General features: G+C 36.1%; 1 protein-coding gene across 1 annotated transcript in view; it reads right to left on the reverse strand.

Moving 5' to 3' along the window:
• Positions 1-321: 321 nt before the first annotated feature.
• LOC107045101 (AH receptor-interacting protein) overlaps positions 322-16,512 on the reverse strand; it is a gene marked incomplete at its 3' end in the record, with an annotated part of 58,832 nt that continues 42,641 nt past the window's right edge. Inside the window, 3 exon segments of the mRNA XM_015267235.1 lie at positions 322-508; positions 1,123-1,291; positions 1,453-1,626. Of these exon segments, the coding sequence (XP_015122721.1) occupies positions 322-508; positions 1,123-1,291; positions 1,453-1,626 (530 nt within the window).

Here is a 16,512-nt window from a genome sequence, read left to right on the forward strand (position 1 = left end):
CAAAATTTTGATAACATTTCAATTGATGATAGTATTATAACATGAAAAAATAGAAGAAGAGAATAGTGAAACGAGAATTTTTAAAAAGAGAACCCATTCGGAAGAAAATTGTTAATTTGTTAGCAACAATAACTATTCTCATTTATTGAAAAATGCAATTAACCGCTTGTCTTACGTTAAAACTGAAGTAGTAAACTCATCAGCACAATAGACGAAGACATCACCGATTTTGAAATTTCTTACAGAAAAAGAAAAACGGGTGAGCTACGAATTGATGGGATTGATCATTTCCTAGGGTAAATGACAAATAAGTTATTCTACCTCAACATTAACTGCTCCAGCATTCCAATGGCCATCGCGTAGTTATTAGCAGCTTCTTCATAATTTTGCATCCTAAATTTTTCGTTTCCCTTTTCTTTAAGCAAAGGCACATTTTTCAATTTCTCATCTTCAGTCATTTGCCACGACTCTTGCTCGTATTCAGTTGGTGGAACAACTTCAACCAATTCTAAAAAAAAAATTAAACTGTATTTTTTCGTTGAAAGGAGCTTCAATAAAGGAAATGAATCATTTTTTTATGACAAGAAATGAATGATAAAAATAAAGGAAATTTATGGCTTTTCAAAAAGAAGAAATAACAACTTCGTTACATTAAAAAATGAAATATTCGCGAAAATTGTATTTCTACGTGTACGAAAAAATTTAAAAGAGAAGCTATCCAATTCGCTAGAAAATTTTATTGAAAAATTCCGTAGCTTTTCTATACATTTTCATTAGAAGAAAATGTTCAATGAATCCTACTTTATAGAAAAAAAGGAATAGAATTTCATCTTTTTATAAGTCTCAATCTCTTGACATATTTTCCATAAAAACTCTCCCAAAAAAACATCAAACAAAGGAAATTAGAAATTTTAGGCCAAGCAACTTATACGAAGAATCTCATAGAATAAGTCGGATAGAAAAGGCCAATTGTAGTTATTTTTTCTATAAAATATTTTTTAGTGTCCATTTGTAAAACTATTAGAGATAAATAGGAAGAGGTAAGGTAGGAATGACTATTTTAATTAGTTATTAATTATTTTCTCCTGTAAATAAGAATTATGAATAAATGAAGAAACAAACCTAGTATGAATTCCAAATCCTCTGAATTTTTTATCAATTCGTTAAGATCAGGATATCCGATTCCTTCATTTTGCAGAGTTACCCCACAGCAATGTGTGTTAATCTTTTGACTCTGGGATTTTCCCACTTCCCTGAGCGTTTTGGAGACAAATGGGTATGATGACACTAGCTACGACAGTAAAAACGCAATGTCACTCAATTTTACTCAGGCTTTACCTTCCATTTCCTGACATTTTCAGTTCAACAAAAAGTTTAACTGGAAAATGTTGAAATTGGTAGTTGGCGCCGAATTGATAATTTTTCAATGTTTCAACCAACAATGTTACTTACGCTTTTATCGACCGTGAATTTACTGACTTCGTTGAGTGCCATTTTCTGGACGATGGCCTCCCACACCTCCAGTTTAAATTTCTTCCCAAGAACTAATTCCATGGGTCTTCCCATCTTTTTACTGTCATCAATGACAGTGCCATCCAGTTTCATTGTTCGAAAATGAAAAAAAACCTGTAGAAAAGAGTCGATAGATGTTTATTTTTCTAAATGATTTATCCTATTAAGATGTTTTCTATAGAAATATTGTCACATTTATTGTGAGGTTTTATATTGAGTTTGCCTATACGTTTACGTACAAAAAAATTTATTAGAAAAACCTAGCGGATTCGTTAGCGAATTCTATTGGATTTCTATTGCTCCGTCTATTTTGCGTCTGAATGGAAGTATTGTAATAGTTCAAATTTAACGGGTATATATATTGTACGTATTTGCCCTTTTCCTCCCTCTCAACCACCTTCATGTATGATCGTCTCTTTCTTTCCCGTTATACTTTTGATCTTGATCTAGAGTCTGCGGACGTGTCATTTTATTTTATTATATCTTTTACTGTTTTTTTCGCTCCGAACTTATTTAATAAACTCTTTGTTTGATTAATCGCGTATAACTCAACATTGGTGTCAGAAATTAAAGTGTAGAGTAAACCTGTTTTGAAGAAAAATTTTGTGGATTACTGATTAAAAATGCAGTTTCCGAGAGGCAGAAATTTCGACGTCAGAACGGCCCACCGTTTAAGGAATCCTACGTTCATGGACGCTCTGGATGTTACTGGAATCCAACTTGGAATTCAGGAGGAGGTCCGATCAGCAATAGGAGACCTAAAACATCATGTCACCGATTGTTTGGGACAATATGGGCAAAATTGGAAGTCGCGGATAGAAGTGGAGACACAGAGTTTTGTGGAAAATTCTATCCGAATTAACAACGACAGTATCTTGGAATACTTGACAAAAAATTCTTCGGAGATGATGACACATATGACAGCGATACTCCAACGTCAATTCGAAGCCGCCATCACCTAAGCTATCGAAAATTCAGTCCGAAAGGAGGTCCACAACATGCGCGATGAATTAATGGAAATTTTGACAGATAAGTCAATTACACCTCGCAATCCTAACCCAGCTTTTCCTCAACATTCTAACACATGCAATCAAACTTTCTTTAATCAACCACTCTCTACACTTCCAATCAGGGATGGGATAATTGGGAATTTGGCGTTCCCGAATATTAAATTACATTTTTCTTTCGTAATCTAAGAAAAATAATTGGAGATTCCAATTAAATATCAAGTTGTAGATCAGTAACCCATTGATTCTTTGAAATTTATAATTCTTCTGAATCGATTGGGAAATACATGAGTTTTTATTAGCACTAATCGCAAATTACCAAAATATTCGAAGGAATTTTCAATGACCTCTACTAACTATCGGCGATAGAAATAATCTAATAAAATGTCATTGGAGAATATTTGACTAACCGGGAATTTTATTTCTCAGATTACAGATTATTGAATAGTAAATATTCACAAGAGCGAATTACTGGAATGGGCGAGTAATTTCATATTGTAGATCTCCAAAGTACATGGGTAATTTGGAATCTAACTTCGACGATTTTCCGATTAGCTAGATAATTCATTCGTTATTTCCCAATTACTTAATTGACGGGATGATTTACTTTAATAATTCCAAATTTCCTTCTGTAATTCGGAATTGGAATAATCACACAGAGAAAAAAAAAAGTAAATTCAGGATTGTTTTTTCAACTTTCTCGAATCTGCAGTTTAGAACTTGCATCCGGCTAAAATCTAGGAAAAAAACAATTAATTTCAGAAAATAAATAAATGAAATTAATTAACCAAAAAATGATGGTTTCAAGACAAAAATATTATGGAATCTATTGAATTAGGGGATTAAGTTCCCCTCTTTTGCACATTTTCAAAATGAAAGACATTTTGGAAATTTTGAATTGAAACTTTGAAAAAATGGAAAGAAATTGTCCCAAAAGGTTGGACTCAGACGATCCAGCATCATCTGAAACGTGCAGATTCATTATCCCCCCTGGCGAAGCGGTATCCATGTAGTTGCATCGATGCTTCCAGGGATGCTTACATGGATGTTGGTTTAGGGTAAAAAACGTCTAAAATGACTGAAATAGGGTTCCAAAAATAATTTAAAAAATAAAGATGAGTAATTTGTTGCAATTCAACCCCTTTAGTTGGTTAATTACAATAAATGCGAAAAAATGATTGATAGCGTGAGAAGGCTCGATGGGGGAATGCCGTGGGATGGCGGCAGTGTCGACTTCTTGACTGGGTCGGTCAAGTCGGCAGCGTTTGGCGGGAGAATGTTGCTGAATTTGAAATGTTATAACCACGGCCCGAAACTTCGCCCTATTACGATTGTCAATAACAATTGAATGATTGTTGATAACAATGGTAATCACGTGAAGTTCGGGGCCCTGGTAATAATATAAATACTAATATTTTAGATTTTCACTATGACTCTTATCCATGACCGTCATCGTGATCATTATTTTTTACCCTCATCCTGACCCTTATTTTTGACATTCATTGTAATTACTATTTTTGACCCTCATTATGAACCTCATTGTAAACCATATTTTTAACCCTCATTTTTGACACTCATTCTGACCAGTATTTTTGACCCTCATTATGACCCTATTTTTTACTCTCTCTCTGACCCTTATTTTTGACTCTCACTCTGATTAGCATTTTTTACCTTCATTCAGACCCTTATTTTTGAGCCACATTATGACACTAATTTTTACCCTCATCCTGACCCTTACTTTTGACCCTTATTATGACCTTCATTTGTTATATTCATTGTAACTAGCATTTTTGACATTCTTTGTAACTAGTATTTTTGCCCCTCATTATGAACCTCATTATGACCGTTATTTTTTACTCTCTTTGACCCTTATTTTTGACCCTCGTTCGGACCCTTATCTTTAACCCCCATTGTGGAGCTTATTTTTGACCCTTATCCTGATCTTCATGTCTGACTCTTATTTTTGACACACATTCTGACTCTTACTTTTGAGACTCATTCTGACCAGTATTTTTGATCCTCATTATGACCCTTATTCTTACCCTTACTTTTGACCCTAATTCTGACCTTTTTCCTTACCCTCATTATGATCATTATTTTAATTAACACGTGCCTTTCTCCACACGTGCCCTTCTCCACAATTAGTGCCTAAAAAGGAATTTTTCCAAGAATGTCTTTCACAAATAAATTCGACATTTGTATTACTGCAGTTTTATTTTGAAAAATCATTTCATCGCACTATAAACTGAGAGTTCAATGCATGATTGACTCAGGGAAACTATGTACAAAAATAATGGAAGAACGAAAATAGAAAATTTGTATTTCTCAATATATTATCGAACGTAGATTACGTATTATATGGTAAGCGATACCAACAAGCTCTGAGTAAATTCAAGCATAACTTTTTACATAAAATTAGCTAGTTATCACAGACACTTCTATAAGTCCCATACTTTAATCAATGACTGTCTTTCATTTCATTAGTTTATTCGCCTGAGATACACCCTGCCGGGTTTTTATCACCTCTTATATTCACCCTCTAGGGTTTTTACATATTGTTCTCCATCCTCAAAGTAAGGTTATAAATAAACAACAAAATTCAGGAAATTTCTGAAAATTTGGAGGCTATTCAGCCATTTTCATTATTTAAAGGAAATTAAGGTTTTTTTAAAGAAAATTCTAGTGATTCTGAGAACTTTCACGAAATCACTAGGGAATTCAGGGTGATTTTTTTGGAATTTCATGGAAATTCAAGCAGTTCCTAGAAACTTCAATACAATCGAAAAAATTCGGGAAATTTCAAAGGAATTCAGGGAGTCTCTTCAAGTTTGGGGGAATGAATTAGATAAGATTCAAGATATTTCACGGAAATTCAAGTGATTCCGCCGGAATTCTGGACGTTTTTAGAAATTCCAAGAGAATTCGAGAACTTCCTCGAAATTCAGTGGAAATTGGAGGATTTGTTAGAAATTTCTGAGTAATTCAACGAGTTCCGAGAAATTTCAATTAGAAGCAGAGGAATGAATTTTCAAAGAGAAATTTCAAAGGAATGCAAGGATCTCTTTAATGCCTAAAGGAGGTTAGGCGGTGNGCCTAAAGGAGGTTAGGCGGTGTTTGAGGTGAATTTGAGAGTGAATTTCTGTGGTTCCCGGTAGCTTAGTCGGTAAGAGTGCCCGGCGCGTATCTGGGAGACCCGGGTTCGATTCCCGGCTGGGTCAAGCGGAAATTTTTTCTCTCTAAATTCTAATTCTCTTAGAATTTTTGGAGAATGGAGAATTCAATAAAACTTCCTACCCCCCTCCCGCCCCAAATTGTCAGTAAAAATTGTGTATTTCCTTTAGTTTTGGAGATATTTTTGAAAAACTTACCGACTCAATTTTTTTGGTTGCGAATTCTCAATGTACACGCCCTCTTCTCCAAATTTCCGTAAAAATTCGCGGTGTCCTTTAGTTTCGGAGATATTTTGGAAAAACTCATCAACTCAATTTTAAAAGCTTGTGATTTCTCAATGCCCAATCTCCTCCCCCCCTCTCCCTCTGGGAAAGCGTTTTCACGACCTTTGACGCAAATTTTCGAAAAAGTCCAAAATTACGCTTAAAAAAATTAAAACAATTGTCGTATAAAATTCGGCTCAGATGACTCAGCATCATCCAAAACGTGGAGATTTCAAATTCCTTGTAGAAAAATAAAAAGTTCGGTTCCGAAAAGATAGGCTCAGATGACTCAGAAACATCTGAAACGTGGAGATTTCATATCCTCTGGGAAAGTGTTTATACGACCTTTTGGCACAACTCACGTGAATTGTCCACTTTAGGGGATAATGAATCTGCACGTTTTAGATAATGCTGAATCGTCTGAGCCCAACCTTTTAGGACAATTTTTTTCCATTTTTTTAAAGGTTCAATTCAAAATTTTGAAAATGTCTTTCATTTCGAAAAAGTGCTAAAGAGGTTCCCCTCTTTAACACATTTCTATCGAATTAGGGGAACTTAATCCCCTAATTCGATAGATTCCAGAATATTTTTGCCTTGAAACCATCATTTTTTGGTTGATTAATTTCATTTATTTATTTTCTGAAATTATTTGTTTTCTTTCTAAATTTTACCCGGATGCAAATTCTAAACTGCAGATTCGAGAATGTAGAAAAAAAATCTTGAATTTCCTTTTTTTTCTCTGTGTGTCATTAGTCCAATTCCAAATTACAGAAGGGAATTTGGAAATATTAAAGTGAATCATCCCGTCAATTAAGTAATTGGGAAATAACGAATGAATTATCTAGCTAACCGGAAAATCGTCGAAGTCAGATTCGAAATTACCCATGTAATTTGGAGAACTACAATCTGAAATTAGTTGCCCATTCCAGTAATTCGGTATTCTGAATATTTATTATTCAATAATCTGTAATCTGAGAAATCAAATTCCCGGTGAGTCAACTATTCTCCAATGGCATTTTATTAGATTATTTCTATCGCCGATAGTTAGTAGAGGTCATTGAAAATTCCTTCGAATATTTTGGTAATTTGCGATTAGGGCTAATAAAAACTCATGTATTTCCCAATCGATTCAGAAGAATTATAAATTTCAAAGGATTAATGGATTACTGATATACAACTTGATATTCAATTGTAATCTCCAATTATTTTTCTTAAAATACGAAAGAAAAATGTAATTTAATGTTCAGGAACGCCAAATTCTCAATTTTCCCATCCCTGCTATGAATTTATATAATTTTAAAGAGGAGTAATTAATGGATTTTTAAAAGAGAGATTTCAATGTTTGATTTTGAGTCAACGGCTGAGCCTCACTCTATTGGAAATTGCTGGTGATTTTTTCTACAACTAGGGGACTAAAAAAACTATCAATTTTTTTCATATTTTTTCGGCAGCTCACTTCGGAGATATGAGTTTTTCGTAGTTTTTAATTTTTCTCCAATATCTCGGGTTCTATTTATCCGATTTTGATATTCCATGTGTCAAAATGTTCAATTTTCTACCACCTATAGGAATATTATGGGTAAAGTTTTTTATCCAATCCGTAAGTGCTCATAATTACGAAATTTCCAAAAAAAAAGTTGAAAAACTCGAATTTTCGAAATTACGTCACGTTTGATTTTCCTCATGTTTTTTTCAAAGATTCTTATAATTGAAATAAGTATTTTGAGCCTTCATACAAGTTGGGTTTCGTCCTAGATATATTTTCATTTTTAATTTTTTCTGTTCGAAATTCCGCAAATTTGGTCAAAACATCCCAAAATCATTCAAAAATTAATTTCTCCCCTCCCCAATTGGGCTGAAGGAATGAAACCAAAGCCTACCGATAGAAAATGACATCGGTTTCACTTCTTAATCTCAATTAGGAGCGAAGGAATGAATTTTCAAAAGCGCGGAATAACCCCGAACGGTTCTCCGGCGTCGAGTGAGCCCAGAGAGGCTGCCCCGATTGGAAAATTCATTTCTCCCCCACTAATTGCGATCAAGGAATGAAAGCAGCACTCATCGATCGAGAATTATATACTCAATAAATGACAGCGGTTTCATTCCTTAATCTTTATCAGGAGAGGAGGAGTGAATTTTCAAAGCGCGCAGTAACTCCGAACAAGTTCTTCTCAATCAAAAATCAATTTCTGCCCTCCCTAATTCAGATGAAGGAATGAAAGCAAAGCCTACCGATCGAGAATTGTATTTCTAATGAATGACATCGGTTTCACTTCTTAATCTCAATTGGGAGCAGAGGAATGAATTTTCAAAAACGCGGAGTAATCCCGAACGGCTCTCCGGCGTCGAGTGAGCCCGGAGAGGCTCCCCCGATTGGTAAATTCATTTCTTCCCCCCTTAATTGCGATGAAGAAATAGAAGCAACGTCTATCGATCGAGAATTATATTCTCAATAAATGACAACGGTTTCATTTCTTAATCTCTATTAGGAGCGGAGGAATGAATTTTCAAAGCGCAGAGTAACTCTGGACAAGTTCTCATTCAAAAATTCTTTCATCCCCTCCCTAATTGAGATGAAGGAGTGAAACCAACGCCTATCGATGGAGAATTATATTTTTAGTAAATCACACCGGTTTCATTCCTTAACCTGAATTAGGAGCGGAGGAATGAATTATCAAAAGCGCGGAGTAACCCCGACCGGATCTCTGGCGTCGAGTGAGCCAGGAGGGGCTCCCCTGATTGAAAAATTCATTTCTCCTCCTCCTAATTGAGATGAAGGAATAAAACTAATGCTGATCCATCGAGAATTAAATTGTCAATAAATGACAATGGTTTCATTCCTTAATCTTAATTAGGAGCGGAGGAATGAATTTTCAAATGGCGGAGTAACTCTGGACAAGTCCTCCTCATTCAAAAATTAATTCCTCCCCTCCCTAATTGAGATGAAGGAATAAAACCAAAGCCTACCGATCGAGAATTGTATTTTCAGTAAATGACACCGGTTTTATTTCTTAATCTCAATTACGGAGGGGAGAAATGAATTTTTGAATGAGAAGAACTTGCCCCGAGTTAATCCGCGCCAGCGTTGCCAACCGTACCATCTTCCTGGTATCTCTACTAGGATTTCAGGTACCCATACCATGTACCATAATGGGATTAATGGTATCATGGTATCTCACTTGTTTGTCCCCTGAGTGGGTGATTTTCTGGTATCATTTTTTGGTCAAAGTCATTGGAGAATTTTAAAAATTCACGGTTCATTTTGAAATGAGTAAACGACATCTAGAGGGGCCACTTTCATGACTTGACTAGCTCAGCAACGCCATGAAAATACGGTAAACCGTCAGTCGATAATCTCACTTTCATCGAGCAAAGATTTGAACCAATGGAATTCTTCAATGCTGAACGATTAGCCAATGCGAGAGTCCGACTCATACGTGAACTGCTGGTAATCTTACTCAGCTATATTTCACAGAATTCCAGAGCATTAGGCGATCTATTGTTGCCGAATGACTGAAGTTTCCGCTCGTTGAATTTAATTCTGTTCAATTTGCCCCAAATAAAAATCTTGAATATCTTAATTGTAGAACGAATTAATTACGGTTTGTATCAAGGAAATTTGAAGAAATGATGAATGACTGAAATTTGAAAAGTTGGGTTATATTTTCTACTCTCCTTCTCGATTTACACAATGAATAATGACCAAGACTCTTTGCAAACTCCTCCAAACAGGAAACGTAAAGCCGCAAATGTGAAAAAGGAGAAATTTGCTCAGAGATTTCGCGACGCTTGGTTGGGATTGCCTGCATTTAATAATTGGCTATGAGCTGTTCTAGATAATGTTTATAAAGCCCACTGTAAATTTTGCAACCAGGATTATACTGCGGATGTATCACTCTTGGAAACTCATGAAAACACTAAAAGACAGCTTGAAAATGAGAACTCCTCAAAATCAACTAAAATGACTATGACTCAGTTCATCAACCGCAACAATGATAACGAGAAGTTAGAACCAGCCGCAAAAAGTCTTGAAATAAAACTGGCAGTATTTTTTGCTGAGCATGATGTTGCCTTTAATTGTATGGATCATCTCGTCGAGCTCTTGAAAGATCGTGTTCCTGATTCTAAGATCATTGAGAAAATGACTCTGACGAGGACCAAGGCACCTATGATAGTGAGGAATGTAATTGGAGAAACTGAAGCGAGTGAACTGACACAAAAATTACTGAAATCGAAATTCAGTGTTTTAACTGATGAATCCACAGACATTTCCTGTACAAAAACCAGCTGAATATTAGTGAGGTATTTTGATGAAGAGCGAGGGGGTATTGTAACAAAATTCTGGAACTTAGTTCAGGCTTTGGAACTTGGGAAATTAACAAGTGCTACCGCTGAGCACCTCTATCAGAATATCCTTTCCAGTCTTGGGAAGAAAGGAATACCCAAAGAGAATGTAATTGGTTCCGCTTCTGATGGATGTAACGTGATGATGGGGACCAAAAATTCAGTTGCCAGTCGCTTCAAAAGAGATTTTCCCCGTATAACTCTAATGAAATGCATAGGTCACTCTCTGCACTTATGTGCTAGTCAAGCATGTGCACGATTATCTCGACGAGTTGAAGATTTAGCCAGTAAAGTCTATAATTTCTTCAGCTCTAGTGCAAAACGACAATGTGAATTTGCAGAATTTCAAGTTTTCACGGATACAGAAACTCACCAACTGCTCCATCCTTCCCAAACTCGATGGCTAACACTAGTGTCAGTAGTCGATAGAATCCTTGAACAATGGTCTGCTCTCCAGCTCTACTTCAATGAGAAGTGGCTGGATTTGAAATTAGTTGCTGCAGAATCCATCCACAAAGCTCTGAACGATCCATGCATCAAATTACATCTTCTCTTTCTAGAATGGGCACTGCCCAAATTCACACGAGCCAATCAATATTTCCAATCGAGCAAAGTAGTTATCACTGATCTCCATGAGGTGATGATTGACTTGTACAAAGATTTTCTCCATGCTTGGAGAAACAGAAAATATTCAAACCAAAGTATGCATTGTCTAATGTGGAGAGAGAAAAAAATCCCTCTCTACTTGAAATTCTATCCATCTTACCCGGAGTTTTTCTGAGAAGGAGCAGCATCAGGTTGTCGATGATGAGTGGTGTGCATTACCTGGATATTCCTTCGACGAAGTGGAACAATTGAAATCTATGGAGATTGATCAATTGTGGGCGACATTATTAGCAGTGAAGACCGAAGGAGGCGAATTGCTGTTCTACAATCTAGCTAAAACGGTCCTAGCTATTTTATCACTGCCTCATTCCAATTGTGACAGTGAGAGAGTTTTCTCCAAAATTAATCGTTCCAAAACTAAAGTCCGAAATCGTCTAATTGTACCCACGATGCGTGGTATTGTTCTATCTAGCCAACATATGAAATCAAGTGGAGGATGTCCTGGATTTCGACCATCTGCTGTATGTTATCAAGGATGAACAAAGATTCCCTGTATGGACCAAAGAAACCGGGAAATTCTGGTGGAAACGCTATTAACTCGAACGTAATTGCGGAGGATGAAGTCGACTGTGAAAAGTTATTTGACGAAAGTTGATATGTATATTCGTGGAAAAGCGTTGGGGAAAAAAGAAGGATACGAAGGAATATGAATTTATTCATCTAACGCATTGCACTTGTGTAAGGCATTATTTGTATTAAGAGAGTTTATATTACAGAGTTTGATTGATGTGAGAAAGTATACACATTAAAACAAAAAAGAGAGAATTGACCAAACTGAATATTTTCAAATTACCGACAAGAATTCTACTTTATCCATCGATACCGTTATTCTGTGCAGAATACAATTTTTTTCCCCTCGACATACCATGATCCGAGCCTCCCTGGTTGGCAACGCTGCTCCGCGCTTTGAAAATTCATTCCTCCGGTCCTAATTGAGATTAAGGAATGGAACCGCTGTCATTTATTGAGAATATAATTCTCTTCATCGCAATTAGGGGGGAGAAATGAATTTTTCAATCGGGAGAGCCCCTCCGGGCTCACTCGACGTCGGAGAGCCGTTCGGGGTTAGTCCGCGCTTTTCAAAACTCATTCCTTCGCTTCTTATTGGGACTAAGGAATGAAACCGCTGTCATTTATTGAGAATATAATTCTCTTCATCGCAATTAGGGGGGAGAAATGAATTTTTTAATGAGAAGAACTTATCCAGAGTTTCTCCGCANTCGGGAGAGCCCCTCCGGGCTCACTCGACGTCGGAGAGCCGTTCGGGGTTAGTCCGCGCTTTTCAAAACTCATTCCTTCGCTTCTAATTGAGATTAAGGAATGAAAAATATAATTCTCGATCGACAGGCGTTGGTTTTACTCCTTCATCTCAATTAGGGAGGGGAGAAATGAATTTTTTAATGAGAAGAACTTATCGAGAGTTTCTCCGCGCTTTGAAAATTCATTCCTCCGCTCCTAATTGAGATTAAGGAATGAAACCGCTGTCATTTATTGAGAATATAATTCTCGATCGACAGACGTTGCTTTCATTCCTTCATGGCAATTAGTGGGGGAGAAATGAATTTTCCAATCGGGGGAGCCCCTCCGGGCTCACTCGACACCGGAGAGCCGTTCGGGGTTACTCCGCGCTTTTGAAAATTCATTTCTCTGCTCCTAATTGAAATTAAGAAGTGAAACCGATGTCATTCATTAGAAATACAATTCTCGATAGGTAGGCTTTGGTTTCATTCCTTCATCTCAATTAGGGAGGGCAGAAATTGATTTTTGATTGAGAAGAACTTGTCCGGAGTTACTGCGCGCTTTGAAAATTCATTCCTCCTCTCCTGATAGAGATTAAGGAATGAAGCCGGTGTCATTTATTGAGAATATAATTCTTGATCGATGGAAGCTGCTTTCAGTCCTTCATCTCAATTAGGGAGGGGAGAAATTAATTTTTGAATGAGAAGAAATTCTCCGGAGTTACTGCGCGCTTTGAAAATTCATTCCTCCACTCCTAATTGAGATTAAGGAATGAAACCGCTGTCATTTATTGAGAATATAATTCTCGATCGATAGATGCTGCTTTCATTCCTTCATTGTAATTAACGGGGAGAAATGAATTTTTCAATCGGGGGAGCCCCTCCGGGCTCATTCGACGTCGGAGAGCCGTTCGGGGTTAGTTCGCGCTTTTGAAAACTCATTCCTTCGCTTCTTATTGGGACTAAGGAATGAAACCGTTGTCATTCATTAAAAATATAATTCTCGATCGACAGGCGTTGGTTTTACTCCTTCATCTCAATTAGGGAGGGGAGAAATGAATTTTTTAATGAGAAGAACTTATCCAGAGTTTCTCCGCACTTTGAAAATTCATTCCTCCGCTCCTAATTGAGATTAAGGAATGAAACCGCTGTCATTTATTGAGAATATAATTCTCGATCGATAGACGTTGCTTTCATTCCTTCATGGCAATTAGGGGGTGAGAAATGAATTTTCCAATGGTGGGAGCCCTTTCGGGCTCACTCGACGTCGGAGAGCCGTTCGGGGTTACTCCGCACTTTTGAAAATTCATTCCTTCGCTTCTAATTGAGATTAAAGAATGAAACCGCTGTCATTTATTGAAAATATAATTCTCGATCGACCGGCGTTGGTATTATTCCTTCATCTCAATTAGGGAAGGGAGAAATGAATTTTTTAATGAGAAGAACTTAACCAGAATTTCGCCGCGCTTTGAAAATTCATTCCTCTGCTTCTAATTGAAATTTCTCGAAACCCGTTGAATTACTCAGAAATTTCCCACAAGTACTCCAATTTCCTCTGAATTTCGAGGAAGTCCTCGAATTCTCTTGGAATTCCTAAGAACGTCCAGAATTCCGGCGGAATCACTTGAATTTCCATGAAATATCTTGAATCTTATTTAATTCATTCCCCCAAATCTGAAGAGATTCCCTGAATTCCTTTGAAATTTCCCGAATTTTTTAGATTGTATTGAAATTTCTAGGAACTGCTTGAATTTCTATGAAATTCCAAAGAAATCACCCAGAATTCCCTAGTGATTTCGTGAAAGTTCTCAAAATCACTAGAATTTTCTTTTAAAAAACCTTAATTTCCTTTAAATAATGAAAATGGCTGAATAGCTTCCAAATTTGCAGAAATTTCCTGACTTTTGTTGTTTATTTTATAACCTTACTTTGAGGATGGAGAACAATATGTAAAACCCCTAGGGGGTGAATATAAGAGGTGATAAAAACCTGACAGGGTGTATCTCAGGCGAATAAACTAATGAAATGAAAGACAGTCATTGATTAAAGTATGGGACTTATAGAAGTGTCTGTGATAACTAGGTAATTTTATGTAAAAGTTATGTTTGAATTTATTGAGGTCTTGTTGGTATCGCTTACCATATAATAAGTAATCTACGTTCGGTAATATATTTAGAAATACCGATTTTCTATTTTCGTTCTTCCATTATTTTTGTACGAAGTTTCGCTGAGTCAATCATGCATTGAACTCTCAGTTTATAGTGTGATGAAATGATTTTTCAAAATAAAACTGTAGTAATACAAATGTCGAATTTATTTGTGAAACACGTTCTTGGAAAAATTCCTTTTCAGGTACTAATTGTGGAGAAGGGCACGTGTTAATTAAAATAATGATCATAATGAGGATAAGGAAAAAGGTCAGAATTAGGGTCAAAAGTAAGGATAAGAATAAGGGTCATAATGAGGATCAAAAATACTGGTCAGAATGAGTCTCAAAAGTAAGGGTTAGAATGCGTGTCAAAAATAAGGGTCAGACATGAAGATCAGGATGAGGGTCAAAAATAAGCTTCATAATGGGGTCAAAGATAAGGGTCCGAACGAGGGTCAGGGAGAGAGTAAAAAATAACGGTCATAATAAGGTTCATAATGAGGGTCAAAATTACTAGTTACAATGAATGTCAAAAATGCTAGTTACAGTGAATATAACAAATGAGNTCAGTATTTTTCATTCAATATCAAATATTTCCTTATCCCAATTTTTCCACGAATGAGGATTCATCAATTATTCTTTGGATTATTAATTGGACTTCGTTGGATTGCCCATCCGGGCTTCAGCTGTAAAACGTTCCTGCCTTCCTTTTTTTTCGCCGATTCAAAACTTGGCGCTGTTTTCCTAGTGACATCTGGGAGGACATAACAACTGTTGCGATGGGGTTTTTTCACTCGTGTGGTNTATTAGTATTTATATTATTACCAGGGCCCCGAACTTCATGTGATTACCATTGTTATCAACAATCATTCAATTGTTATTGACAATCGTAATCGGGCGAAGTTCCGGGCCCTGCTTATAACATTTCAAATTATAACATTTCAAATTCAGCAACATTCTCCAGCCAAATGCTGCCGACTTGACCGACCCAGTCAAGAAGTCGACACTGANCCCAGGGGATATGAAATCTCCACGTTTCAGATGTTTCTGAGTCATCTGAGACTATCTTTTCGAAATTTTAATTTTTCTACAAAGAATTTGAAAAATTTTGAAAATTCAGATCAAAAGGTCGTATAAACAGTTTCCCAGAAAATATGAAATCTCCACGTTTTGGATAATACGAAGTCATCTGAGCTCCCTTTTACGAGATGAATTTTTTCATTTTTTTACGCGTAAGTTTTTAAATTTTTCGAAAATTTGTGCCAAAAGGTCGTACAAACACTTTCTCAGAGAATACGAAATCTCCACGTTTTGGATGATTCTGAGTCATCTGATACTTTCCTAGGGAATAATAAATTTCCATATTTCAGATATGTCTGGGTCATTTGAACCTAATTTTCCGGAACATAGTTTTTGGTCTGCTTAAAAACAATTTGGAGACTTTTAAAAAATTCGAGCCCAGGGATCGTATACATACTTTTCCAGTAAAATTTACTGNCATTATCCCCTAAAGTGGACAATTCGCGTGAGTTGTGCCAAAAGGTCGTAAAAACATTTTTTTTTGTTTTCTCCAAAATTTGTGCCAAAAGGTCGGATAAACATTTTTCTGTACTGCTTCTCACGATTTCTCGTCANCTTCGCAAAAAAAAGTTTTCGATGGAAAACAAAAAACATTTTTAATTAATAAAAAAAATCAAAAAAAGGAAAAACAGGACAAAAATAATGTTTAGATAGAATAGAGTAGAATTCCACCTTGATTTTTGGATACTTTCCGAAAAGTCAGTTCCACAAAAAAAATGAAAAATCTGCAATCCAGATGGGCAAAGGTGATACAACGCGGAATTTTCAACTCTTTTCGGAATTTTAGGACATTTCTGGTGCTGTGAAAAACTTTAAACCATGCTTAATCGAAAGAACGGGAAATTTTCGCCAATAATACATTACATATTGAAGACTCAAAAAAAGTCTCATCATTTCTTCTGACACCCAAAATTTCAACAAAAAGACGACAAAATTCGAAAATCTAAGAAATTGACTTTTTCGACGATAACNCGCATTTATTGTAATTAACCAACTAAAGGGGTTGAATTGCAACAAATTACCCATCTTTATTTTTTAAATTATTTTTGAAACCCTATTTCAGTCATTTTAGACGTTTTTAC

This window comes from Diachasma alloeum, unplaced genomic scaffold (assembly GCF_001412515.2).
Source record: "Diachasma alloeum isolate Michigan unplaced genomic scaffold, Dall2.0 Dall_scaffold_00876, whole genome shotgun sequence".
Taxonomy (NCBI): domain Eukaryota; kingdom Metazoa; phylum Arthropoda; class Insecta; order Hymenoptera; family Braconidae; genus Diachasma; species Diachasma alloeum.